Source organism: Dunckerocampus dactyliophorus, chromosome 20, assembly GCF_027744805.1.
Source record: "Dunckerocampus dactyliophorus isolate RoL2022-P2 chromosome 20, RoL_Ddac_1.1, whole genome shotgun sequence".
Classification (NCBI taxonomy): Eukaryota; Metazoa; Chordata; class Actinopteri; order Syngnathiformes; family Syngnathidae; genus Dunckerocampus; species Dunckerocampus dactyliophorus.
Genome location: NC_072838.1, coordinates 11,840,641 through 11,863,553, shown reverse-complemented (window position 1 = coordinate 11,863,553; position 22,913 = coordinate 11,840,641). Strand labels below are relative to the sequence as shown.

Below are 22,913 nucleotides of genomic sequence, written 5' to 3'. Positions count from 1 at the left end.
CAAAAAACTCTATGCTACTAAAATTAGGTAATTAATTAAAATTGTCCTCTTTAAAATTAGGACATTATTTTCTTCTCTTAAGGTTATTCTCTTAAAATTGCAACTTTTTTCTCCTAAAATTTTGACTTTATTCTCGTAAAATGACAGCTATTTTTTTCCATTTCTGATGTTTTTTCCAACTATTTTAACTTTCTTCTCATAATTATGACTTTATTCCCATATTTTGACTTTATTCTCGTAAAATAACAGCTATTTTTTCCATTTCTGCTGGGGATTTTTTTCCCAAATATTTGACATTTCTTCTTGTAAATTTTCTTCCCATAATTATGACTTCATTCTCGTAACATTATAACATACTTATTATAACTTTACTTTTAGGCAACCTAATTTTTCAAAAATTACTATTTTATTTGTTGTTGTACGACTTTTTTCTTTAATATTTCAACAGTATGCTACTAAGATGACGTTATTTTTCCTCATATTATGTTATTCCCGTAAAATTATGACTTTTTCTCTTTTAGATTACAACTTGTTTCGCTTAATATTTTGACTTTATTCTTGTAAATCAGTGCTGTTTTTTTTTACATTTTTGGTTTCTTGCTTAATTCTACTTTTGGAACGTGCAGCGGGACAATAAAAAACAGCCTAGGGCCGCACTTTGGACACCCCTGCTTTAGTGCATCAAGTTACATAAAGAAGCAACACAATTTACACATGTCTGAAAAGGAGTAGGAAGAATCAGATTTGATTTTGCTGCTACTGGATAAACCATGCTAACCTCCTTTTGGGAACTCTCATCGCCCCACAACAAATCCTGCAATTCCTTTATCTGAATCCCAAACTCATCACTTACCTCTTGTCTTTTTCTTCTACTTTACACCCCCAGCACTGATGCATGCATTGGTCTTCGGAAATGTGACAGCCATAATCCAGAGGATGTACTCCCGCTGGTCCCAGTACCACACCAGGACCAAAGACCTTAAGGACTTTATCCGTGTCCATCACCTGCCGCACAGCCTGAAGCAGCGAATGTTGGAGTATTTTCAGACAACCTGGTCAGTCAACAACGGCATCGACTGTAATGAGGTACAAACAAGAGGTTCCATCTCATTCAGTGGGTCAAAGGGAATGCTAGGGTGCTAAAAGGGCGAGTCGTGTTGCATATAAATATTGAAATGGTGCCTGAGTATTATTACCATTATTGTCTTACCTTTTACAGTGGTGTGAAAAATCTTTGGCCCCTTCCTGATTTCTTTTTTTTGCACGTTTGTCACACTTACATGTTTCAGATAATGAAGCACATTTAAATATTAGACAAAGACAACACAACTGAACACAAAATGCAGTTTTTAAATGAAACTTTTTATTATTAAGGGAGAAAAAAAATCAAAACCTACATGGCCCCGTGTGAAAATGAGATTGCTCCACCTGCATGGCAGAGTTACAAGACGAAAACCACTGCTGAACAAAAAGAACATTAAAGCTCGTCTCAATTTTGCCAGAAAACATCTTGATGATCCCCAAGACTTTTGGAAAAATACTCTGTGGTCTGACGAGACAAAAGTTGAACTTTTTGGAAGGTGCGTGTCCCATTACAAGTAAAAGTAACGCCCCCTTTCAGAAAAAGAACATCATACCAACAGTAAAATATGGTGGTGGTAGTGTGATGGTCCGGGGCTGTTTTGCTGCTTCAGGACCTGAAAGACTTGCTGTAATAAATGGAACCATGAATTCTGCTGTCTACCAAAAAATCCTTAAAGGAGAATGTCCGTCCATCTGTTCGTGACCTCAAGCTGAAACCAGCTTGGGTTCTGCAGCAGGACAATGATCCAAAACACACCAGCAAGTCCACCTCTGAACGGCTGAAGAAAAGCAAAATGCAGATTTTGGAGTGACCTAGTCAAAGTCCTGACCTGAATCCCATTGAGATGCTGTGGCATGACCTTAAAAAGGCGCTTCATGCGGGAAAACCCTCCAATGTGGCTGAATGACAACAATTCTGCAAAGATGAGTGGGCCAAAATTCCTCCACAGCGCAGTAAAAGACTCATTGCAAGTTATCACAAACGCTTGATAGCAGTTGTTGCTGCTAAGGGTGGCCCAACCAGTTATTAGGTTTTGGGGGCAATCACTTTCAGAGCTTTTCGCGTCAGAGCTTTTCTTCCAGTCAGTCAAAACCAGTGACACAGAGAATTTTTTTCACTGCAACCTACCAGTTATTTCACTTGATTAAAAAAAATAATAATTTGTATTGATTGATTTTAACTTTTTTTTAAATGGGTGCTTAATTAAGCATCATACCATACAATACCATTACACCATAAAATATAAAAATAAATATTTGTGCCAGTACAGTATTTGGTACAGTTTGGTAGAATCTCATTTTGGTTGTTTGTGCATTCTATTGTCAGACAAACAATATATTTGTGCTGCAGGACAAAATGCACACTTTCATTCAATGTATTGTACCTATAAAGCTCAACATATGCCGTGATATCTTATTTAACAGGATGTTGGGTCTATATTATTAACAAAAAGCCTCTAATGATGCATGCATATGTTGCATTTAAAATGGTGGAACATTTAACTGGAGCAAGATTGGTGACGTAACTCAAGGATAGTTTATAGCCAAGATAAGGACCAGTGTCTTGAACGAGCCATGCAAAGTGGAGAGGCAAGCAGTTGGTATAGTATAACAGCAGCTCTTGGCTCCAGGCTATGAATGGGAAGAGAATGTGTGAGACAGCTGTCACAGGGCACAGCGATGCTGAGATGGAGCGATGCTGATGAATCCCAGACAGATGAATTAAAGATGAGCCTCTTGATTACAGTCGGCCGAGCTCTGATGGCTCATTGATCAGTCTTATGGGGATGCCCCGCTCACGATATTTGGTGCTGACAACGAGACAGGCAGCTGATATGTTTAACATTTTAAAAAACTATGTGAGATAGGAGCATTTGAATTGTATTTGAGTGTTTTTGTATGAGCAACAGCGCCGTATTTACGCTGTGAGATCATATCCTCCTAAGTGACATTAAAATAATGCAATTGTGAAATAAATAAAACAGTAATAATAACAAACGCAATAGATTAATATGATGTTAAATAATATTAGTAGTAGTTGAAGTATTAATATTACTTTTAGCCATTAATTCTTTATTGCAAAGTGTCTTGAATCTTTCCAATCAAATATGCTTTTGGAAAGTAACATTAAAAATCTAACAACACCCATAATAATAATAAATATATATTATTATTACTCGTAGTATTCATATTATTGTCTTTTATTGCACAATGTTTTGATGTTGTACATGAGAGCAAATGATGTATCCTTTAGAAATGTAAAATCATATCATAAAAGTAATACTACTAAGAATTAAAATGTGTACAATTATATAAAGCCAGTGGTGTTCAAAATCCAGCCATTTGCGGCCCGCAGCTTGTTTTTTGCGGGCATCTTTTTAAAAAATGAATAAAAAATGACCTGCGTCAGACCATTATCATTAAGGATCATTAAGCTCTCATTGAAAAGACAACAATTAAAATGTTTTTTGCTGTGTAAAAAAAAGGATTTGCCTCTCTTTGGATATCAAAGAATAATTTCAATCAAATTGCAAATTTAACAGCTTAAAAAAATAGAATTTATAATCACCTTTGACTACCTGAAAAATACATTAGCAGAAGTTAAAATAGTTTTTTTTTTATTTTAAACTCACATTGGTACTTATGTTTCATATTTATTAGCTACCTTTTGAGTGTTAAGTTGCTGTGGGATGATTTTAGTGTTCTTTGTCAGATGACACAGTGAGTCAGACTGTCATATTGAGTAATGACCTCATACGGTTTCCAAAGGGTTGACAAGCACGTTGTGAGTTTTTTCATAGCTCATGATTAGCTCCTGTCAAAAAAAGAGCTACCTGCTACCGGTGTCAACTTTTGTTATCGATATAGGCATCTTACCGCTGAGTTAGTTTATCCGTAATTTGAATAATAAAGATGAAAGTTGCATCCACGTGCGTATCTTGAGACGTCTGTTCACCACTTAATGCCGCGTGGGGGCAACAGCGAATCAGGAGGGGAGATTAATGTCTGCAGACTGATGTCATCTGCCCTCTACAAAGTAACATCAATGCGATCTACACACACTACCTTCGATCGACCTGTAGTTCGCAATCGACGTAATGGACATCGCTGCTTACTACATTACTCGCTTGAGGTAAAACGTTGTATTATAAGATGAAGAGTGGTCAGCAGCCTAGAAGCTAAAAAAAAAAAATCAAGTCAAAATGTAATCAATGTTTTTCTGTGTCACCTTGTGTCACCTTCTCATGGTCTTCCCAGCTGCTGAAGGACTTCCCAGATGAGCTGCGCTCCGACATCACCATGCACCTTAACAAGGAGATCCTGGAGCTGTCTCTTTTTGCCTCGGCCAGCCGGGGTTGCCTGCGCTCTCTTTCGCTGCACATCACGACGACCTTCTGCGCTCCTGGAGAGTACCTCCTCCGAGAGGGCGATGCTCTGCAGGCGATCTTCTTCGTGTGCTCCGGGAGCATGGAGGTCTTGAAGGACGGCATGGTGTTGGCCATTCTTGGTAGGATAAAAAAGAATACGATGACGTGTAATATACTAGTACTGTATGGGCTTCTCTCCAGTTGTCCTCTTTTTCAAATTAACACCATGTCCCTTTTAGTTTACCTAAACTAAGTAACCTAATCCCAATGCATCGATGCCGTGGATGAATCGTTACACCCCTAGTATATACAGTATATGTATACGCAAAAAAGTAATTATGATGATAGTAACAAGTTTTAGTGAGTCGAAAAAAAAATAGAACTGCATAAAAAGATGAAAACAAACCATTTGTAAAGAAAAGCCGTGTCGTCATAAGAAATGTCTCAATTCACAGAACTAATCTGACACAAAACAACCCAGATTCCCAAGATGTGTACAAACATCTGCTGCAACACAGCCTCTTGCCCAGAATAAATCAAATGAATGCTTAATAGGCATGACATGAGCACAAAAGGTCTCTCGGCACACCTCAAGGATTACAAATGGGCATGGCATCCGAGTGAAAAAAAGTTAGAGGAAGACAAGAAGGAAGAGAAACTAGTGGGATTGGAGGAGAAAACACAAAGAAAAAGGACAGAGTGGGACATCTCAAAGCAAAATGGAGGAGAATATCACTTTATGTGAGCAGAGAAGGCAGCAGGGGGAAAACATTACCTGACACTCCATTAATATAAATAACAACAGTTTTATTGTGTTTGCTAACTTATTGTTTCATGCGCGTTATTGTCTTATTTTCTGACTTCCAGGTGGAATGAAACATGTTTATGGCGACTGAAGCTTGCATATTATGAAGAGCTCATTGTGTGTCGTATTTGTCTTAATAAGAATTGATGAACCTGTCAACTTTAATACTGTAGTTTATGTAATTATTCATGATAATGAGTACGAAAAAAATAGATTTATAGCCTCGTTTTTGCTTTGTGACAGCTAACGAAGATACCATTCTTTACATTCACCCCCCCCTTCTGAATGCATCATCCATGTCTTTCACTGAGCAGGTAAAGGGGACCTGATCGGGGCCAACCTGTCCTTAGACGACCGAGTGATAAAAACCAACGCGGACGTGAAAGCTCTTACCTACTGTGACCTGCAGTGTATTAACCTGAAGGGTCTGTACGAGGTGCTGGACCTCTACCCGGAGTACTCGCACCACTTTGTCCAGGACATCCAACAGGATCTCACATACAACCTGAGGGAGGGACAAGAGACACACGTGAGTCCTCACCAATGGCTTTTTACACAGTATTGCATAGAAAGGAACCATATTTGGTACATGCATCACAATTAGGCAGTTGAACCTTGTGACTTCTCCCGGCCAATCAGTGAGGAACACTGATGACAATAATACAAAACATACCAATAAATAGAATAAAAGTAAAGTCATACTAGTATACATTCATAAAATAAACTGATAATTACATAAAAATATTGTACAATGAAAAGGTCATGGTGTAGTCAGCCGTGGAACACAACTATGGTGCGCTCAAGGACCGCTGAACAAAGTGGGAAATTTCAACACTTGATGAAAAAACATGGAACAATTGCGGGCTGTCTAACATTGGCACATGTATGCTGTACATTTTACCTGTATTATCACATATTTATGAATTATTACATGACTTTTTGGTGAATGAGATGTTTTTTCTGTGAAAATATTTTTGGAGTAAATCAATGAAATACAAAACATTGCAAATGTGAAGGGATCCATTGTTAACCGCTAAATACAGTGGATCTCCGCATTTACTACAAAATGCTCAAGGGTGTTCAGCAGCATAAGAACGCATTTAAGCCAGGATGTTGCATTATCGCATGTTATTATTGTTGAATGGTTATTATTCACTCAATGTAGCCTACACTAATCATAACAAACGAAGAGCCTCTCTAGAATCATGTGGAAAACATGTCAAATGGAATGGAGCTAAATTGATGGATTGATTTTAAAACACTGGTTCATGCATCTACCAGTGCTTCTCCCATTAGGAGAGACACAGCGCTCATTTAGATATGAAGCACAGCAGTGTGCCTCTCGTAATTTTTGGGGACTTGAATCACTTTACTTTCCTTACATTCGCACGCTCAAAAATGAAATAAATGGTACTTTATAGACGATGCTATCTCAGCTCAACGTGGTTCTTTCCGTGTATGTGTTATCATCAATAACAACAACAACAACAACAACAACAAACTCTATAGATGAAGTAAGAATACATGATAATTTGATCTAAAAATAACACAATGTTATTTAATGCGTGCGAATGATCGATGAGAGTTGGGGGGAGCACTTGAGGAAGTGTTGTTGCTGTTATTACAGTCAGTCAGGATTGAGTGTGGGTTTTTTTGTTGTGTAACCACCACACACACACACACACACACACACACACACACGCACACACACTACTGGCCCACATTCACACACGAACAAACTGCAACAGGGCTTTAAGGAGGAAAAGCTATTGAACTGAAAGGCTAGTGCATCACAACAAGTTAAAGTGAGGATGCAGTTCATGTTGGAAGGTGTGTGCGTGTGTGGTGTGTTTTTGGAATTCAGTGTTACAGTACTTCCTCAATGTAATAGGGTAATCCCTTGTGTATTGCGGTTAATTGGTTCCGGAACAAAATGATGAGTGACCAGTGATGAGTGAATTTCCGCAAAGTAGGATTCCTTATTTATAAATTGAATATTTTCATCGTTAAAATGGCAGCCAGAAGAGCCGGAGACTCTGTCTGGTGGACAGAGGCAGCTGAGTGAATCAGCTTTGAAATGCTCTGAATGAAATGCATTAAGGGAAGAAATTAAAATAGCTGTTGTTTTTCATTTTAAACTCGTATTGGTGCTTGTATTGCATATTTCTTAGCTACCTTTTGAGTGTTAAGTCGCTGTGTGATGAGTTTAGCCGTATTTGTAAGATGACACCATGACCTGCTGCGATTTGGGTTGACAAGCTCGTCTTGAGTTCACTTATAGATTGTGATTGGCTCCTGCCAAAGAAAGCGCTGCAGTTTCCTCAGTGATTCGCGAGTGGCACAGTATTCAAAGAAAATAGTAGTAGTTTTGACGAAAAGGAGATATCAAGAAATTAGAGACATAGCCATAAATTAGCCGCACTTCTGTATAAACCGCAGGGTTCAAAGTTTAAGAAAAATGTAGCGGCTTATACACTGGAAATAGGGGTATCATTAGGGTCTGGCACAACGAATCGATCAAGATCTGTGTCTCTATACTTGTGTACATTTAGTGTAGCTCTGTTATTGATTAAACGTAACAGGAGATTAGACACTTGCTGATTGCACCTTGACCACATATTGAATTCCCTCTCTGGTTGTCTTCCAGGTGAAGGCCAGACTGTCCACATCAACTGCCGATCCCCAGGTACTAACATCACCAACAATCTCCTCACACAGACATTGATTAGTTCCAAGAGAAATAATTTCAGCTTTGAGTTCTGTGATGATTATCCAATGCTGATCAGTGCTGCTTAAGCAGTCCTAAATGTTTTAATCAGCAGACTTGAAGCGTTTCTTTCCTGATCAATGACTGATAATGGACTCAGTTTTTCTTTTTGGATAAAATGATTCTCATATTGTGATGTTGGGTCAATTAGGCCTCATCCACAGCTATACATGTTGTCAGGGTGCACTTTCACCGATATTATTATGGGCAGAAAAAAACAATAGCAATATGATTCGATACCGAATTCTTAAGCCAATATCAGCAGACAATATTGGCCGACATCCCTATTTCTTTTTCCTCAGAGAGGTGGGTCAATCAATAGTTGACCGAGGAGCTTTTACCATAACCCCTTTTACGTCGTCATATAGTTAATCATAATGTACTGGACCAGGGGCTAGACCCATGTTGACATTTTTGGAGGTCATTACTGTATACATGTCTTAAAGTGGACAAGGTCATATTTTAATGATGCGTAATATGGTGGCTTTGCAATACATTACAATACTTTACTGTTCCCCTCCTTTTCCAGTCAGGTGTGAAAAGAAATGGCCGCCTTGTTCAGGGTTATGCTCCTCTCGCCGAGGCCCAGGGGGGACATGACAAGGACAAGAGGGAGGATGATGATTGTCTGTCATCGGAGCAGAACAGAGCAGTGAACCTCAGGGGCACTACTGGATCGTCTCCAGTGGGCCAACCCGCTCACAGAAGCACGGGTCAGAGCTCAGAGAGGTCTCGGAGAACGAGCCAGGATATTACACTCGTCACTTTAGACCCTTCCAACCTGAGCCCCAGGTGACCTGTTCACTTGTCTGCCTCTAGAAGGTGCTCTCATGAGAATTTAGTAGGGTCCCCTCCATACAAGTAATTAGAAGGAAACTACATATTTTTGCTTTACGAGTATAAAATATGTGATGTAACCCTAACCCTGACATACATATTCTTCTCATCGAGTTGCTGCATGTCCGCCATTTTTGTTGAATGTGTTCTGGCAGGAATCTGTACTTTACTACGGGAGTTTTGGTGCGTCTTACACATTAGACATTCATCTCTATAAGCTGACTATATTGTCTGGCACAGTTAATCAATGTTTATGCCACTTTGGCTAATAACGGCCAACAATATATATTATTAATAATTATATAATAATTATTTATGTAATATAGTATAATATATATTATCATATATAATAATTATGATTAAGCTACTGTAATTTACGGTGTATAAGCCGCTACTTTTTTCTTTGAACCCTGCAGCTTACACAACGGTGACATCTCCTATACTTCAGAACTACTACTAATTGTTTACTGTGCCATTCACGAGTCAGTAAGGAGACGGTAGGAGCACGTGCTGTAATTCATTACTCAATATAACAGTCTGACTGACGGTGTAATCTTACAAAGGCCGCTAAACTCATCACACAGCAACTTAACACTCAAAAGGCAGCTTGGAAATATACAAGACATGTACCAATACGAGTTTAAAATAACAAACTGGTATTTTAATTTTTACACAATGCATTACTCATTGGCCAACGGCTGCCACGGGTGCCCCAGCTGTTGTTTGTTATGTCATTTTATGACGTAGACGTGTGCGGCTTATAGTCCAGTGTGGCTTATATATGTTCAAATCTGTTTTTCTCTCCAAATTTTGTGGGTGCGGCTTAAACACACCGTTAACACCGGTTTAAAACTAACTCAACTGATAGGCCTATCTTAGCAAAAAAACTGCACAGATCAAAAAGTTATTTCATAGGTAACCTCAGCAGGTTAAAGCATCCTATTCAAAAGTCCAAAGCAGTAGGGACAGGCATGATTGGTTAACATCGTTGCAAACAGAAGCAATACACTTCCCCTGCAGTGAATACACTAAGAGTGATGATGGCGAATTGACCTTGAGGTTACAGTTTTCCCATTTTAAAATGCAAGCAGAGCAATTCTATTGTGAATGGGTTTTAGCTTGCTGTAACATTATTTTCTTTGTGCAGGATAGTGGATGGCACGGAGGACAATAAGGGGACAGAAAGTCCGCTGCATATTCCGGGTTTGTCTTCCAGCCGTGGTTGGCGTGGCAATGACCCCAACAGTGCCTCAGCATCCAACACAGGTCCTCCAATCATGCAATACAACTAGTGACAAAACACTTACTTTTCAACAGCCTGTTTCGTCATGATTAATATGACTTTGCAAACTCTCTCACAGCTAATTGCTGTTTTGAAAATATGGAGCTCTTCACTTCTTGTCCTCTGTGTCACAGATATGCCACAGATCAGCACAGCAGAATTAGCAGCAAAAGCAGAGGAAACGAGAGGACAGCTGCGACATCTTAACCAGCAGGTCGGTGTGCGCGTGCGCGTGTGTGTGTATGTGTGTGCGTGTGTCGCACAACAGAGGCTAATAGTAGAAAAGTTGCTGACAAGATTATGTAAACTAACTTCTCCAAAAAACACAAAAATGAAGCAAGTCCTCCTATAAATAAGAATTTAGGATTAATTACAAGTCTTGCCAAGTGTGCAAAATAGCAGCACTACATTTTAATCAACTCAGTGTGTGAGTGCGCCAATAAATCAACTGTGCCATGCCTCGTGACCTCTCACCTTCGCCTTTTAGCCCCACAGACGTGTGCATATCCCTGAAGGTTAATTCAGGTGGGGTAATACTAATGTAATGCTGAATAGAGACCTATCATGGTGACCTCAGTGCTGTCTAATAGAAAAATTCAGAGGAGCCAGGTCAATAGCAGCTTGAATAATTGCACAATAATGACAAGAACAGGCTTGCAAAGCATTACAGGACCTGGGATGGACCTTGAAAAAGTGCTGTTGACGACACACTGCATAGCGCAGTAATAGAAAATACCGAGCTGTAGTCTTGCTAGTAATGTTGTCAAATGAAAACCCACTGTTATGAATGGCACACTGTGGCACCTCATGTTATAGCCACAATAACAGTAATACACAAACTGTATTAATGCTGCAGGACTGTGTGTGTGGTCCATTTATCCTGACCACCTCCCACAGCTCCCATCAGAATTGCAACCAAACTGATGGCGTGTCAGACTGGACTGTCGCTCTCAGCATTTCTACTTTTCTCAAAGTCAGCAAGTTTAGGTCAGGTTTTTTTGGTCAGTTATTCCACTACCAGCGAGTGTACATTGCAGCATCAAACATTGTATTGACAAAGTCATTGAGCATTGGGCATTATCATCTTGGTAAAGACATTTTTTTCATTGCAGCATTTGCTCGACTTTGCAGGTGTACCTAATATTGTGAAGAGTGGTCACCTCTTGACAGATTGGTTGTGTGTCATTCTGAGGGCAGCTCCCAGTAGCTGATGAATGGTGATGAGCGGTCCTACTGGCAGAGGCAGATGGCATGTTGGCATGGCTCCGTGGCCCTCTGTGGATGTATATCATTAACGTAATTAGTAACTAGCTTGTTACATGAAATGACAGGGAGAGGTGATAGAGATACATTACATGTATTGACTATGTATTTTGACCCATTTCCTTTTTCAGCTGCATTCTTTGTGCCTTACTATCTATTAAATACTGTTAAACACAGTCAACACACATTATACTGTATATAGGGTAGGTAGACTCGTTAGTGGGTAAGCAGGTAGATTGGTGACTGATTTAATAGGTAGGTAGTTGAGAGTGTGGTTGAGTTGGTAGGTAGGCAGGTGGTTGGGTAGGGTTTGGATGGTGGGATTGGTGAGTGGTTGAGTAGGTATGGTAGATATTTAAAGTGGTTGGATAGGTAGATGGGTGGTTGGATGGGTCGGTAGATTGGTAGTCGGGTGGTAGGTGGGTAGGCAGATAGGTAGGTGGTTTCAGTAGGTAGGTTGGTGGGGTAGGTGGTTCAGTTGGTATTTCAGTGGGTCGGTAGGTAGATTGCTGGCTGATTGAGTAGGTAGGTGGATGGGTGGTTGGTTGGATAGGTAAAGTAGGTAGGGAGGTGGGTGGCTGGCTGGGCAGGAAGGTATTTTGGTGCATGGTTGGTTGGATCGTTAAGTTAGGAAGGTGGTTGTTTTGGTAGGTAAGTAGATCGGATGGTCAACTGATTGAGTGAAGGATTGATTGAGGTTGACTCCACATTTTTGTGTCAATACACAGGTGCTAAACCTCGGCAGGGAAGTTGCAGACCTTGGCCAAGTGATGAAGAGGATGGCCCAGCTCATGGAGACCCTGATGACAACTGGGCCCCAATCAGCACTGGTCTGCCCTACACACCACTCCCCGGGGCACCACATGTATCTGCCCCACACTAACCCACCTTCATGTTTTCCTTCTCCGCCCCCGTCTCAGACTGCCTCCATATGGACGGACACACCCATGTCACTGCCCCCCTCACAGCATAGCCCCCACACACGTAGACACCAGGACCTTCCACTAGGGTGCACCCCCTTTCCCTCCTCCATCATCGCAGCAGAAGCTCACCTGACTTCGTCGCCCCTCAGCTCGCCAGAGACTTGTCAATACAAGGACAGGCTTTCTACCTCGATCAGGTCAAGGGTATGCAGTCCACCTCTGCAGGACGGGGGGTATGCTAGCCCTCATAGGAGCTCTGGGTGCTCCCTTCAGTATGGACCTGTGGACACCTACCAGAACCAACCCAAGAGTTTGTAGCAGGCCTGCATTATGATTTTGTCTGTCTTCTTTCCATAGACTTTTTTGCGGAATGATCTCATCATTGGAAAATGTTTGCAGGGATGCCAGAACACTCTTGATTTAGAGATACCCAATGCATGAAAACAAGTAAGTTGTGTTAGCTTTTAGCATTTTGGTGTATGTTAAGACTCCCTCCTGCCACCAACCACCCCTGAGGTACCTTCTGTATTTTAAACAATCGCGCAACAGCAATGTTAGAACTCATTATTGGACACCAAGGGTTTGTAGCCTTTCTAAAAGGGTATAGGTATGTCTCAAAGCTGGAAAAGTTAAGGTGCAAAGGGGAACAGTTCCAGTGACAAACCACCGCACTCTTTAGGTGGGAAAGAAGAGCTTCTTGAGTAGTGAAGGGAGGTGGCCAAGACCCAACCCTTTGCCCTCCTATTCTTGTTCACTCCCCCGGTGCTGTATGGATGCTCTAATTTCCATGGACCAGCGCTGATCCTTGCTGGTGCTGGACTGGACATATTGTGCTCTTTACCACTGGTCCTCAGGGAAGGGGGAGGTGGGTTGGAGAATGGTTGAAGCTGGCTGATTGTAGCTGGCCATGGCAGTACGGGGGTTATGGTTGGCCTCCAGCGGCACCGGCCCTGCTGTCATCTGTCACACATAAGTAGGGCCTGGCTCTCCCTCTCTGGATCTTTTCCAATATTTACCCACATTTCCATCAGTCCTTCTTCCTCGTCTCTCTCTGCATGCTTTCCGGAGCCTTTTTGAGTAGTGCCTATAGATGCACATTAACGCTGCATGTTCCTGTTGTGGAAATCCAGCTCGCCATTTATATCCTTCTATTTAAACGAAGTGTTGTTTAAATAACCAAACTTGACATTTACTGATGCATACTTATTGGATGTGGGTTCATTTTTGAAACAAGCTGGGTAATTTAAGGCATAAAGTAGTCAGATGCAAGTGGCCTGGAGCAAACGGATAATAAATTGGTTCATGCTCCATGTTGTATAGGCCATTTCTCTGATGGTGAGCAATGATTTCCGGCTGGATGGCAATATTCCCATATAAATGCACAATATTTAAGACACTTTTATATTTATATGAATGTATCAATATGAAATATGTATTTTTTTACCTCGAGGAATGCAAGATTTTACGATAGCGCTCCTGTACATGAGATTGTGCCAGTTTTGCTTGCCGGCACAAGCAGGAAATGAAAAATTGATCAACTGTTTTTGCATTAATGTATAGTAGGTTGGACTAAGGTACTCTGCTAATGGAATGTATTGGAATAAAACGTTCTCCCTTCTGATTTTGATATCAGATACATTGTTATGCTAATAAACTGCTGACATGACTGTTAAGTCTTTACCGTTTGTTTATTATTGAAACTGCTATGTCTATTATTATTATTCTTTTATCAGAACGTTTCAGTAAAAAAACATATCTGGAAGGTAACAGCATTAATAGTTGAACCCACCTTGTTTTGTTAACCGCTTTCAATTTTGTGTCATCAAACAGAGGGCATTTCTTCTTTGTACCTTTGCTTAGCTTGCCGCTTTTCCTCCGTTGGGCTGAAAAGGTCAGTTATGGTGAAAATTAGCTACACAAATCGTAGTGATGCTCTTTGTGTGGCTCATCCAATTGTGGCGCTGACCCAGCTACTGCACACTGAACTGCAAAGGGCGGGGGCACACACGCACACACACACACACCTTTCCATTCAGATGAGTGCTTTATGTCCCAGATCGCAGCTCTACAAGCACAAAAACTGGGCATTTCTTTTTGTCAATTTATTGTGCCAGTCCCTGCAGACGTAGTACATAATGGACATATGCTGAAATGCACCAGCTGTGCTTTTTATTCAACCTTTACAAACCTACCTGCCAAATAAGAGAGGCTTGTTATCCAAGGTGTGTGTGTGTGTGTGTGTGGTCTGATTTACATGCTTATCTCCAGCTTGTGTGTATTGGTAAGCACACATCCATGCATAAGTAAGTAAGTGTTTCCGTGTGAGACGTTGGCTGTTGTGTTTGCACGCTAAGAAAAGGAGAGGGGACACTTGTGTGTTTGATAAATGAGTCTGAGCTGCTCCCGTGAGTGCTGTGGCACAAGTGGCGCGTCTACAAAGGGTGCCAGAACAATGAGCATGTCAGAAGCTGCAGATTAATGGTGGCTTCCCCTCTCTGTCCCATGAAGTGGACATGGCGGAACAGCTGCCAAATTACCTTGTCTCCTTCTCCTCTAACAGGAAGTGACCACTTCTTTTCACCACCAGATTGCTGAAGATCACCACTGAATAAATAATCCTTTATTGTGTTGATCTGTGGAGCACAGGACAGCATTGTAAAGTGTAGTGCAGTCCAAGTCTAGTATTGTTTATTCTAGTGCAGTGTAGTACAGGTATCATATAGTATAGGTAACCTTATATAGTAACCTGATATAGAATATAGTACAGCGTTCCCTCGTTTATCGCAGGGGTATGTTCTCAAAATAGTGCGCAATAAGTGAAATCCGTGAAGTAGCCAACTTAATTTTTTTAAGGCCGTAAAAAACCCTCACCATACACTTTATACACTTTTCTCAGACAGGCAATAACATTTTCTCACATTTTTCTCTTGTTTAAACACTCTCAAAAAAAGTTCAAACCTTGGTTTGAATTTTTATGATCAGCCTTAATGATCAATACAAGAAATGATGAAGTCACTCGCGCATGTCTTTCTCACCACTTGCTTATTTGTTACTAGTGAAAAATACGTTTGTGACTTTTATTAAATTCGGGGATAAATAATTATAAGATTTAAATCAATGACATCAAAAAATGCTTGTCAATGTTGTGGCTAACACATCCAGTATACCACCACAGACGCTGTTGAGTCAGTCTCAACATCCTGACAGTTCTTACATACTGTAGATGGAGCATTTTATGTTTAACCTTTTAAACACTTGAACTTTTTAAGTAGACAATTAGACATTTCTGTTAACTTGAAAAGTGTTCCATTCAATTGAAGTTAAAGCTTGAGGTGGAGGTTTATAAAAGTTATATACTGACAAGACACAAAGTAACACAGGAGGCCAGTTTCTAAAGAGATCCAATAATGCTCAGTATTGACGGACAGGTATTGCTTATTCAGTAAATATTGCTAATTTAATACATCTTTGATAGTGCTAATCAAAAATAAGCATTAATATCTTGGTACTGTACTGTACTGCATGTAATTAGAATGTGCAGGTGTACCTGATGTTGTCCGAACCCATTAAAAACAAATCAAATCTGTCATGCCACAATCTACTATTCCGCCGTGACCTCTGGAGGACCCCGAGCAGCGATAAAGCATTTTTTACATCATGGCCGTAGCCCATACACAGCACTTATGTAACTTGGAGAAGCCATTGCGCAGTATTAATCACCATCACGTTATGAGTCTCTGACCTCTTTGCCTTGGAGCTGCAGACAGCCTTTCATTGAAAAGGTGCCACGCACTTGACTGGGCTAAGTGCACCAAGAGCTTTTTAATGTGACACAGTCAAAGCGGCTATTAGCTCCCAATGACTTCAGGCAAGGAGAGGTCCTTGTAGTGTGTCAGGGTCTTCCCCCGTTTCCCCCACGCGGTCTCCCATTTCTTCTCTTGAATTGTGACTTTTGTTCGAAACGTATCTAATTGTATCAAGTGACCCAGCACGTGACACTTGTTTGTCGGACGCTAATGGCATGACAGGCTGCAATCGCTCTCACACTCACACAGTATACCACAGCTTAAGCATCAGCAAAGTGTGCAAGGAGGGAGAATATGAAGGCAAACTGCTCCCTCTGCTGCTGATGGAAGGAAATGTAACTTGTGTTTTCAAAGTAAGAGCGTCAATGCGTGGTTCATTGGTGCTGTATGACGGTTTAAAGTGCAAACCAGGTCCACAGATACAAACTGTTTCAATGTATTGATTCATATTTTAAAGATATTTCATAATAATGATGAATGAATAAATAATACTGGTAATATTATAATATACAATACATAATAATATAATAATTTCCGAGTGTAATGAAACGTGTGTACTTACAATATGGTGGGAAACACACATGTACTGTACGATGGCACTTTAAGTTAGCAGTTTGAAAAAAAAATCATGTTCTTCAGCTAATATACTGTAGTCTGAGTATATTAAAATATGAGAGTACAAACAATAATCCTTAAAACAGGAAAACCGCAGTGATATGGCAAAGTGTTATCCAAAATGTATTATAATTAGGGCTGTCAAATGATTAAAATTTGTAATCAAATTAGTCACGGGTTTCAAATTAATTCATCATAATTAATCACCGTTGTGTGTGAAATACGGCAATTTTTGCTGTATTTTATAAACAGAAAGATAAATGACTGGACAATTTGTATGTATTAACAGCTTCAAATGAAATGGAAATTGAAATCAAGCTAAAAGATGTCTGAAAATCGACTTACAGCTAACGCTAGTCTCTTTAATAGTAGCACAACATTTGAATCACACTTTTTAACCTCGTTATAATGAGCCATGTAGGGTTGCGGTGAAAGACACCATACAACTTAAGTTGCATTCACGTTTTGAGTGTAGTTTCTGGGATTTCCGAGCATACTTAAATGCAGCATATTGTACTTCGGCATTAACAGTTATGAAGAGAGTGATTTTAAAAATCCACTTGTTGTTTTTCTTTCTATTTCTGTTTATTTAGACCGCACATACACATAATAAAGACGTTGCGATTTTCGGAGTGTCTGTCAATGCGCCTCGCTGTCACCGAGTGACAATGAGGAAGTCTCGTTCTCAGGACGAGCTGACTAGAGACGTGTTTGTGAGTTGGAGATACATATATGGTGTTGGAATTGCACTGCCGTTGATGTGAGAGAGGCCAACTCTGCGACTGCGGGGACGCTACACTGTGCCGCCGTCTGTCGGCATAACAGCGAGATGTGGCTCGACGTGATGCGCATACGTTAATGACACTAAACAGTTTAACCTAATTAATGAAATTAATCAGTTACCACCGTTAACGCACTATTTGTGACAGCCCTACTTATAATACAAATGCACACTTTATGGACAAAAATACTGTGAAGGTAGGAAAATATGGCATTTCTTAATAATAAATAAAAGCTTCCATTCTTATGGGAAGACTTTCTACTAAATGTTGGAGTGTGTCAGAGGTCGCTGTGAGGGTCAATCGTGCCATCAAGGACCTAGGTAAAATAAACAATTAAGATTCAGGTGGTATTAGCAGGTGTGCCCTACACGTTTTGTCCATATTGTGAATATTTATCTCCAACATTTTAACATACTGTGAGTCACTATTTATACCTAATAATACCTGGCATTCACATGTTGCAACTCCTAAAGTCCATTTTCGGCTCATTAGGGAGACACCAGTTGCTCAAAGTGCCACTGTTGTGTGGAATGAGGTGTGCAGGGCCGCAGGAAGAGATCGCCCGCACTTGAGTGGGAGCCGACTTCGCTCAGTGGGATGCTCTGTTTCACAGCTTCCAGACACAACTGAGACTGTTGGTGCACCAGCTGGCCGCTCAGCTAAAAAAGGGATGATGTCATGTTTCCAAGAGATATGACGGAGAGTTCTGCTTTTTTACCTTCATGAACTTCCACTGGTGCTTGTTGCTGATTGGTGGGTGGCTCGCACACTCAGAGAGGACCACCAGCTCTTCAGCGGCAACCATACACAAAACCCCCTCAGGACCCCATCGCACTTCTCCATCGGAGTTTAGATCACAGTGCTGCAATGACAACAGGTTATGTTTACCAAATGTAACCGATGAGCGCAGACTGTTGTCATGGTTACCTGGCTGCCTGTCCCGCTGCATGGCGCTATGATTATGGCTCCACCATGCCCAGGGCGGTAGTCCACACAGCCGCCAGATGCGATGTTGTACAGCTTCCAACAGGCAAAGAAACACTCTTATTCCATCATCGTGGACACGTGTGTGTGTGCGTTTGTGTGTGCGTGCTACCTCGCCTGACAGTCCTGGTCTGTCCTGAGGAATGTAAAGTTGGGGATAAACTGTTGTCAGGTACCAGTGGAAGTCCCGACAGCCCAAAGTCCTCTTCAGCAGCAGGCGCTCAGTAATATTCGAGCTCTCAGACTGCACGTGACACATTTTTGTAGTTTGGATCTTTTTCTGGCTTACGTCATCATCACATGCCACACATACCTGCCTGATAAAATGAGCCAAAGTGTCCCTCCTGTAAAAGATCTTACGGTATGCATCCATCCAGGTGTCGGCTATGCGGATCTTGTTCCTCTCAATCTGCTCCTGGTCTCGGAAACGGTAGGGCAGGTGGTGCTGGTGGTCTACGAGGGCCACGCGGGAGCACGGAACCACCTCCATGGAGCCCCCACATGACCATACCTAGAACCGGATCAGCAATCAAAACATTTGTGGTAAAAAAAAAAAAAATGTTCTGCAGCAACACAATTTTCCACAATGTGAGATCAAACAGTCATGATTGGGCCTTTGTGGAAAAGCCAGAACATTCCCAACAACTTGGCAAAACACAACCAGAACACACAAGTATTAAAACATAGTCATATTTCGTCATCTGCAAAATTATTGGTAATGGTAATGGTTTAGTTCATTTCAAACATGCTTAAAAAGTTACAATGAAGTACATCACATAAATACATACACTTGCAAAAGTCCTAAAAGGAGTAGGAAAAAGCAGGGCTTTTTAAACCCTAGCCTTCCCCCATGTGTTAACTATTACTGATAATTTGTTCACCACCTGTGTTATTTATTTTATAATGGTACAACAAAATGATATAATCAAACATAGGATGAATAAATACTTCCTTTACCCTGATCGACAGCTCAATTTGCTCCCCTCCCCACAGCAGAATCCCGGGATCATAAGCTCCCACTTTGTGGAAGAAATGTCTATCCATGGCCAGAACCCCTCCTCCTAATGCTGGACTCCTATTGCAGTCACATTCAAAACAGGATGAAGTCAAACATTCCGCTACGGTGTTAAAATGTCATTTCTCTGCAATGGGAGCTACATTTCGGGGTGTAGTCATGTCACAAAAAAACCCAAATAAAGTTTCAAGTTTCAGCCATCTGAGGCTCTTAAACTCACAGTACAGGTTCAACCGCCAAGTCTGGGTCCTTGTCCAGCACTTCTGGTTTGGATTCCCAATAGAAGTCCAGGTTCCAGTTGAAAACTCCCCACACTGGCCACTGGGTGGCGTTGTACTGAAAAGTCTGCCAGTGGATCGCATCCATGAGCGGGGAAACTACTCTGGTCCTGCACACATAAAACACCACATCCATGACGTGTGTGCGTGTGTGTCCTGTCCACGTTTAGAAACATGCTGTTCTTTGTTAGTCAGTTCTGGACGGCATGTGTTTGAAATATTTTCACCATGTGCTGTAATCTTCAGAGAAGAAAGTAAAAATTAGCCACAAGAGGCAGAGAGCAAAATAGAAACAAGGACAATCATGTGACAAGCTCCAGAACACTGATTAGCCGTCTAATTGGAGCCACACTGCAGGCAGACTGAACACTGTGACTGAGGCCAAATCATGAGACTACAGTCACAAAACTGAAGTACCCTCTCTAATGAGCCAGGACAGCTAACTCTGTCCTCCCATATCTGGCCCTTGAAGAATACATTGAGTGTATCTTGGCTGTTAGACCGCAGTGTATGAGTATTACCTGTCCTGGGCCACTCTCTCCAGGAGTGGTTCCAACCAGCCACTGTGGCATTCACAGTGTGAGTCCATGAACACCAGGACCTCCCCTGAAGCTCTGGATGCACCCAGGCTGCGACACCCACCTACACCCAGACGCTTAGTGCTGCGGATCAAACGCACCCCATCCAGATTTGACACATACTCACTCAGCATAGTCTTCAGGTTATCTGGAATGAGATGATAAAGTCATAATGCACAGATTAATGGGTGCAAGGGTGTTTGGATGGATGTACAATAATATGGGGGCCTCATGGATGTGTAGTGGTGGTCAGATGGGTGGTCAGACGATATGGATGGATGAATGCCAAAGGATGGTTGTTTAAAGGTGGGCAGATGTGTTCTGGTGATGGATGGATGCATGTGTCTGTGCACATCCATGAGCGGGGAAACTACTCTGGTCCTGCACACATAAAACACCACATCCATGACATCCTCTCAAACTGCTAATGGATGCATGTGCACAGACACATGCATCCATTAGCAGTTTGAGAGGAATAAGATCTGCAGAGCTGACACCTGGATGGATGCGTACCGTAAGATCTTCTAGAGGAGGGACACTCATTTTATCAGTGATACAGCAGATGATGAAGAGACATGGAGGAAGAACAGGTGGATGTGTGAACATTAACATGGATGCATGCACATTGGCGGAGCCAGAAATTCATTGGGGTGGCCAAGGTGAGACCATTACTCACATAGGAGTGTCAATAAGTTGATACCTGAAATGTCTAGATGGCCAGTTGGGTGGCCGGAGACTGATCGGGGTGCCCGTGGGTCCGCCACTATGCATGCATATCAGTGGACATAGTGAAGCGGCCATACCCTGAGTACTGAAGTCGTCCACTAGAAGGAGCTCCATTAAAAAGGCTTTAGGTGCTGTGTTGAGGACGCTGTGCAACGTGCGTAAAAGAATGGCCCAAGCCTCGTCATGAAAACAGATGACAACACTGGCAGAAGGCAGTGATTCACTATACAGCTCCCCTAGACACCTGTAACATACAAATCAATGTCACGCTATCACACGAACAAGTTCACACTCATCAGCACGCGTACAAGTTGCGCACTCACTCGGGGTGTCGCACCTCAGGCAGTGAGACTTTTTCTTTCCACTCACGATCCTGCTTCTTCGCTGCAGGCAGGAGCACCTTGTAACCCCACTTCTTATTGTGCGGAGGGTTCTTCGTGCCCTGCGTGGACCCCACGAACAGAAGCTGGTCCTCTTGAAGAGAGTTGATGGGGAAGTCAGCTACAAGCTCCAACGCTGCGTTTTGGGATTGCACCATGAGATCCAAGTCGTCCGGTGGACCGAGGGTCCGCCGTGAAGTTGCGGGTTCCTGCGGAGTGCCACCGTTGAAGAGATCAGAGAGTGCCAAAATAAGCAATCCGACGAGCAACAACCACAAACACAGCATCCTCCTCCGGATAGTTCTAGCGCTGCCCCACAGCCACATGTTGGAGGGAGGCTCCAGAGTGTTAGTCCTGTATTGTCCTCACTTCCATGCTCGCCTTAAGCTATGACACAAAATGACTATGCAAGCATACAACCAGCACGTTCGTATCCACTAGACGGGAGAAGCAGGTTGACAACAACCCTCAACGAGGGCTGGGCGGATCGATCCAAATATCGATAGCACAGCTATCAAATAAGGAAGATACTTGCGTGATAAGATCGAGTTTTTTCTGTTTTCTTCTGTTTATTTTCACAAATATGTGTGTTTTTTATGTGTTGTTCCTTTTGTTAAACTGTTTATATAGTCCTATTTATATAGTGGGATGTTGTCCTTGGAGACAAGAGAGCTAAGGGGGCAAAAATCCACAGGATTTGAACGAAAGCCGAAAGTAGTTTTGCTTTTGTTTCGTTATTTAGCATTACTGACATTATTTGCTCAAACAATTGTATTCAATAGAGGGCATAATTTCATTCATTTTTATTTTTGCACAAATAAGGTTTACATTATTATGGCTAAAATTTTCCTTTTATTCTGATTAAAATCATGATCAGCAAATTAAAAGATAAATCATTCAAGGTTTACACATTTCAAGTAAAAGTTTAGTTTAGTTACTTGGTATCATATCGATACCAAAATTTGCAGTATCACCCAACCCTAGCTTCAACTCCCAATACTGCGGACTTCAGCGCCTCTCAGCCAAGTCATCCCCAAGGTCCTAAAACCTGCTAATATTCGTCTCTAATAACAGCTTCAAAATGTGCACCTCTAACCGCTACTTATTGTTGACTGACATGCTTAAAGCATGGATTTTAACCAATTTTCTACTACCGTAATCCTGTTGGGAATAAATTTTATTTTTTTTTGTATTGCTCAAGATGTTTGAATAACTTTTAATAGTGGGGAAATGACAGGTTATTGATATTTCAAACAGCATCCAAAAAAAAGAAAACAAAATAATAATAAGGTTGAACATTGCTTCTTATTTGTGTATGAGGGTATGTTAGTTTGCTGGTGGAGGTGCTTGCCGCCTACAGAACATCTGTCAGGACCAGAAAAACAGGGGTGGCCCACTCCAGTCCAGTTTGGAGCTATATT

At 41.4% G+C, this 22,913-nt stretch overlaps 2 protein-coding genes across 8 annotated transcripts in view; one reads left to right on the top strand and one right to left on the bottom strand.

Moving 5' to 3' along the window:
• Positions 1–13,937, top strand: part of kcnh8 (potassium voltage-gated channel, subfamily H (eag-related), member 8) — a 46,672-nt gene extending 32,735 nt beyond the window's left edge. The window contains exons 9-16 of the mRNA XM_054763784.1: positions 887–1,086; positions 4,342–4,591; positions 5,571–5,785; positions 7,904–7,942; positions 8,553–8,815; positions 10,008–10,126; positions 10,277–10,356; positions 12,134–13,937. Coding sequence (XP_054619759.1) covers positions 887–1,086; positions 4,342–4,591; positions 5,571–5,785; positions 7,904–7,942; positions 8,553–8,815; positions 10,008–10,126; positions 10,277–10,356; positions 12,134–12,646 — 1,679 coding nt within the window. The 3' untranslated portion in view covers positions 12,647–13,937. The remainder of the gene's footprint in view (positions 1–886; positions 1,087–4,341; positions 4,592–5,570; positions 5,786–7,903; positions 7,943–8,552; positions 8,816–10,007; positions 10,127–10,276; positions 10,357–12,133) is intronic.
• Positions 4,272–22,913, bottom strand: part of LOC129173160 (polypeptide N-acetylgalactosaminyltransferase 15-like) — a 22,290-nt gene continuing 3,648 nt past the window's right edge. For 2 of the 7 annotated variants that reach the window (XM_054763792.1, XM_054763791.1), the window contains 10 exons: positions 21,436–21,701; positions 21,190–21,356; positions 20,330–20,534; positions 19,751–19,918; positions 19,473–19,590; positions 18,829–19,026; positions 18,628–18,759; positions 18,459–18,551; positions 18,250–18,393; positions 15,022–18,190 (listed from right to left, as the gene is read on the bottom strand). In XM_054763792.1, coding sequence (XP_054619767.1) covers positions 18,020–18,190; positions 18,250–18,393; positions 18,459–18,551; positions 18,628–18,759; positions 18,829–19,026; positions 19,473–19,590; positions 19,751–19,918; positions 20,330–20,534; positions 21,190–21,356; positions 21,436–21,650 — 1,611 coding nt within the window. In that variant the 5' untranslated portion in view covers positions 21,651–21,701 and the 3' untranslated portion in view covers positions 15,022–18,019. Of the gene's footprint in view, positions 4,588–5,649; positions 5,762–11,279; positions 11,418–14,117; positions 14,212–14,272; positions 14,962–15,021; positions 18,191–18,249; positions 18,394–18,458; positions 18,552–18,627; positions 18,760–18,828; positions 19,027–19,472; positions 19,591–19,750; positions 19,919–20,329; positions 20,535–21,189; positions 21,357–21,435; positions 21,960–22,913 lie in introns of those variants that run through there. The other 5 variants (XR_008567177.1, XR_008567178.1, XM_054763790.1 and 2 more) reach the window with 5 other exon arrangements.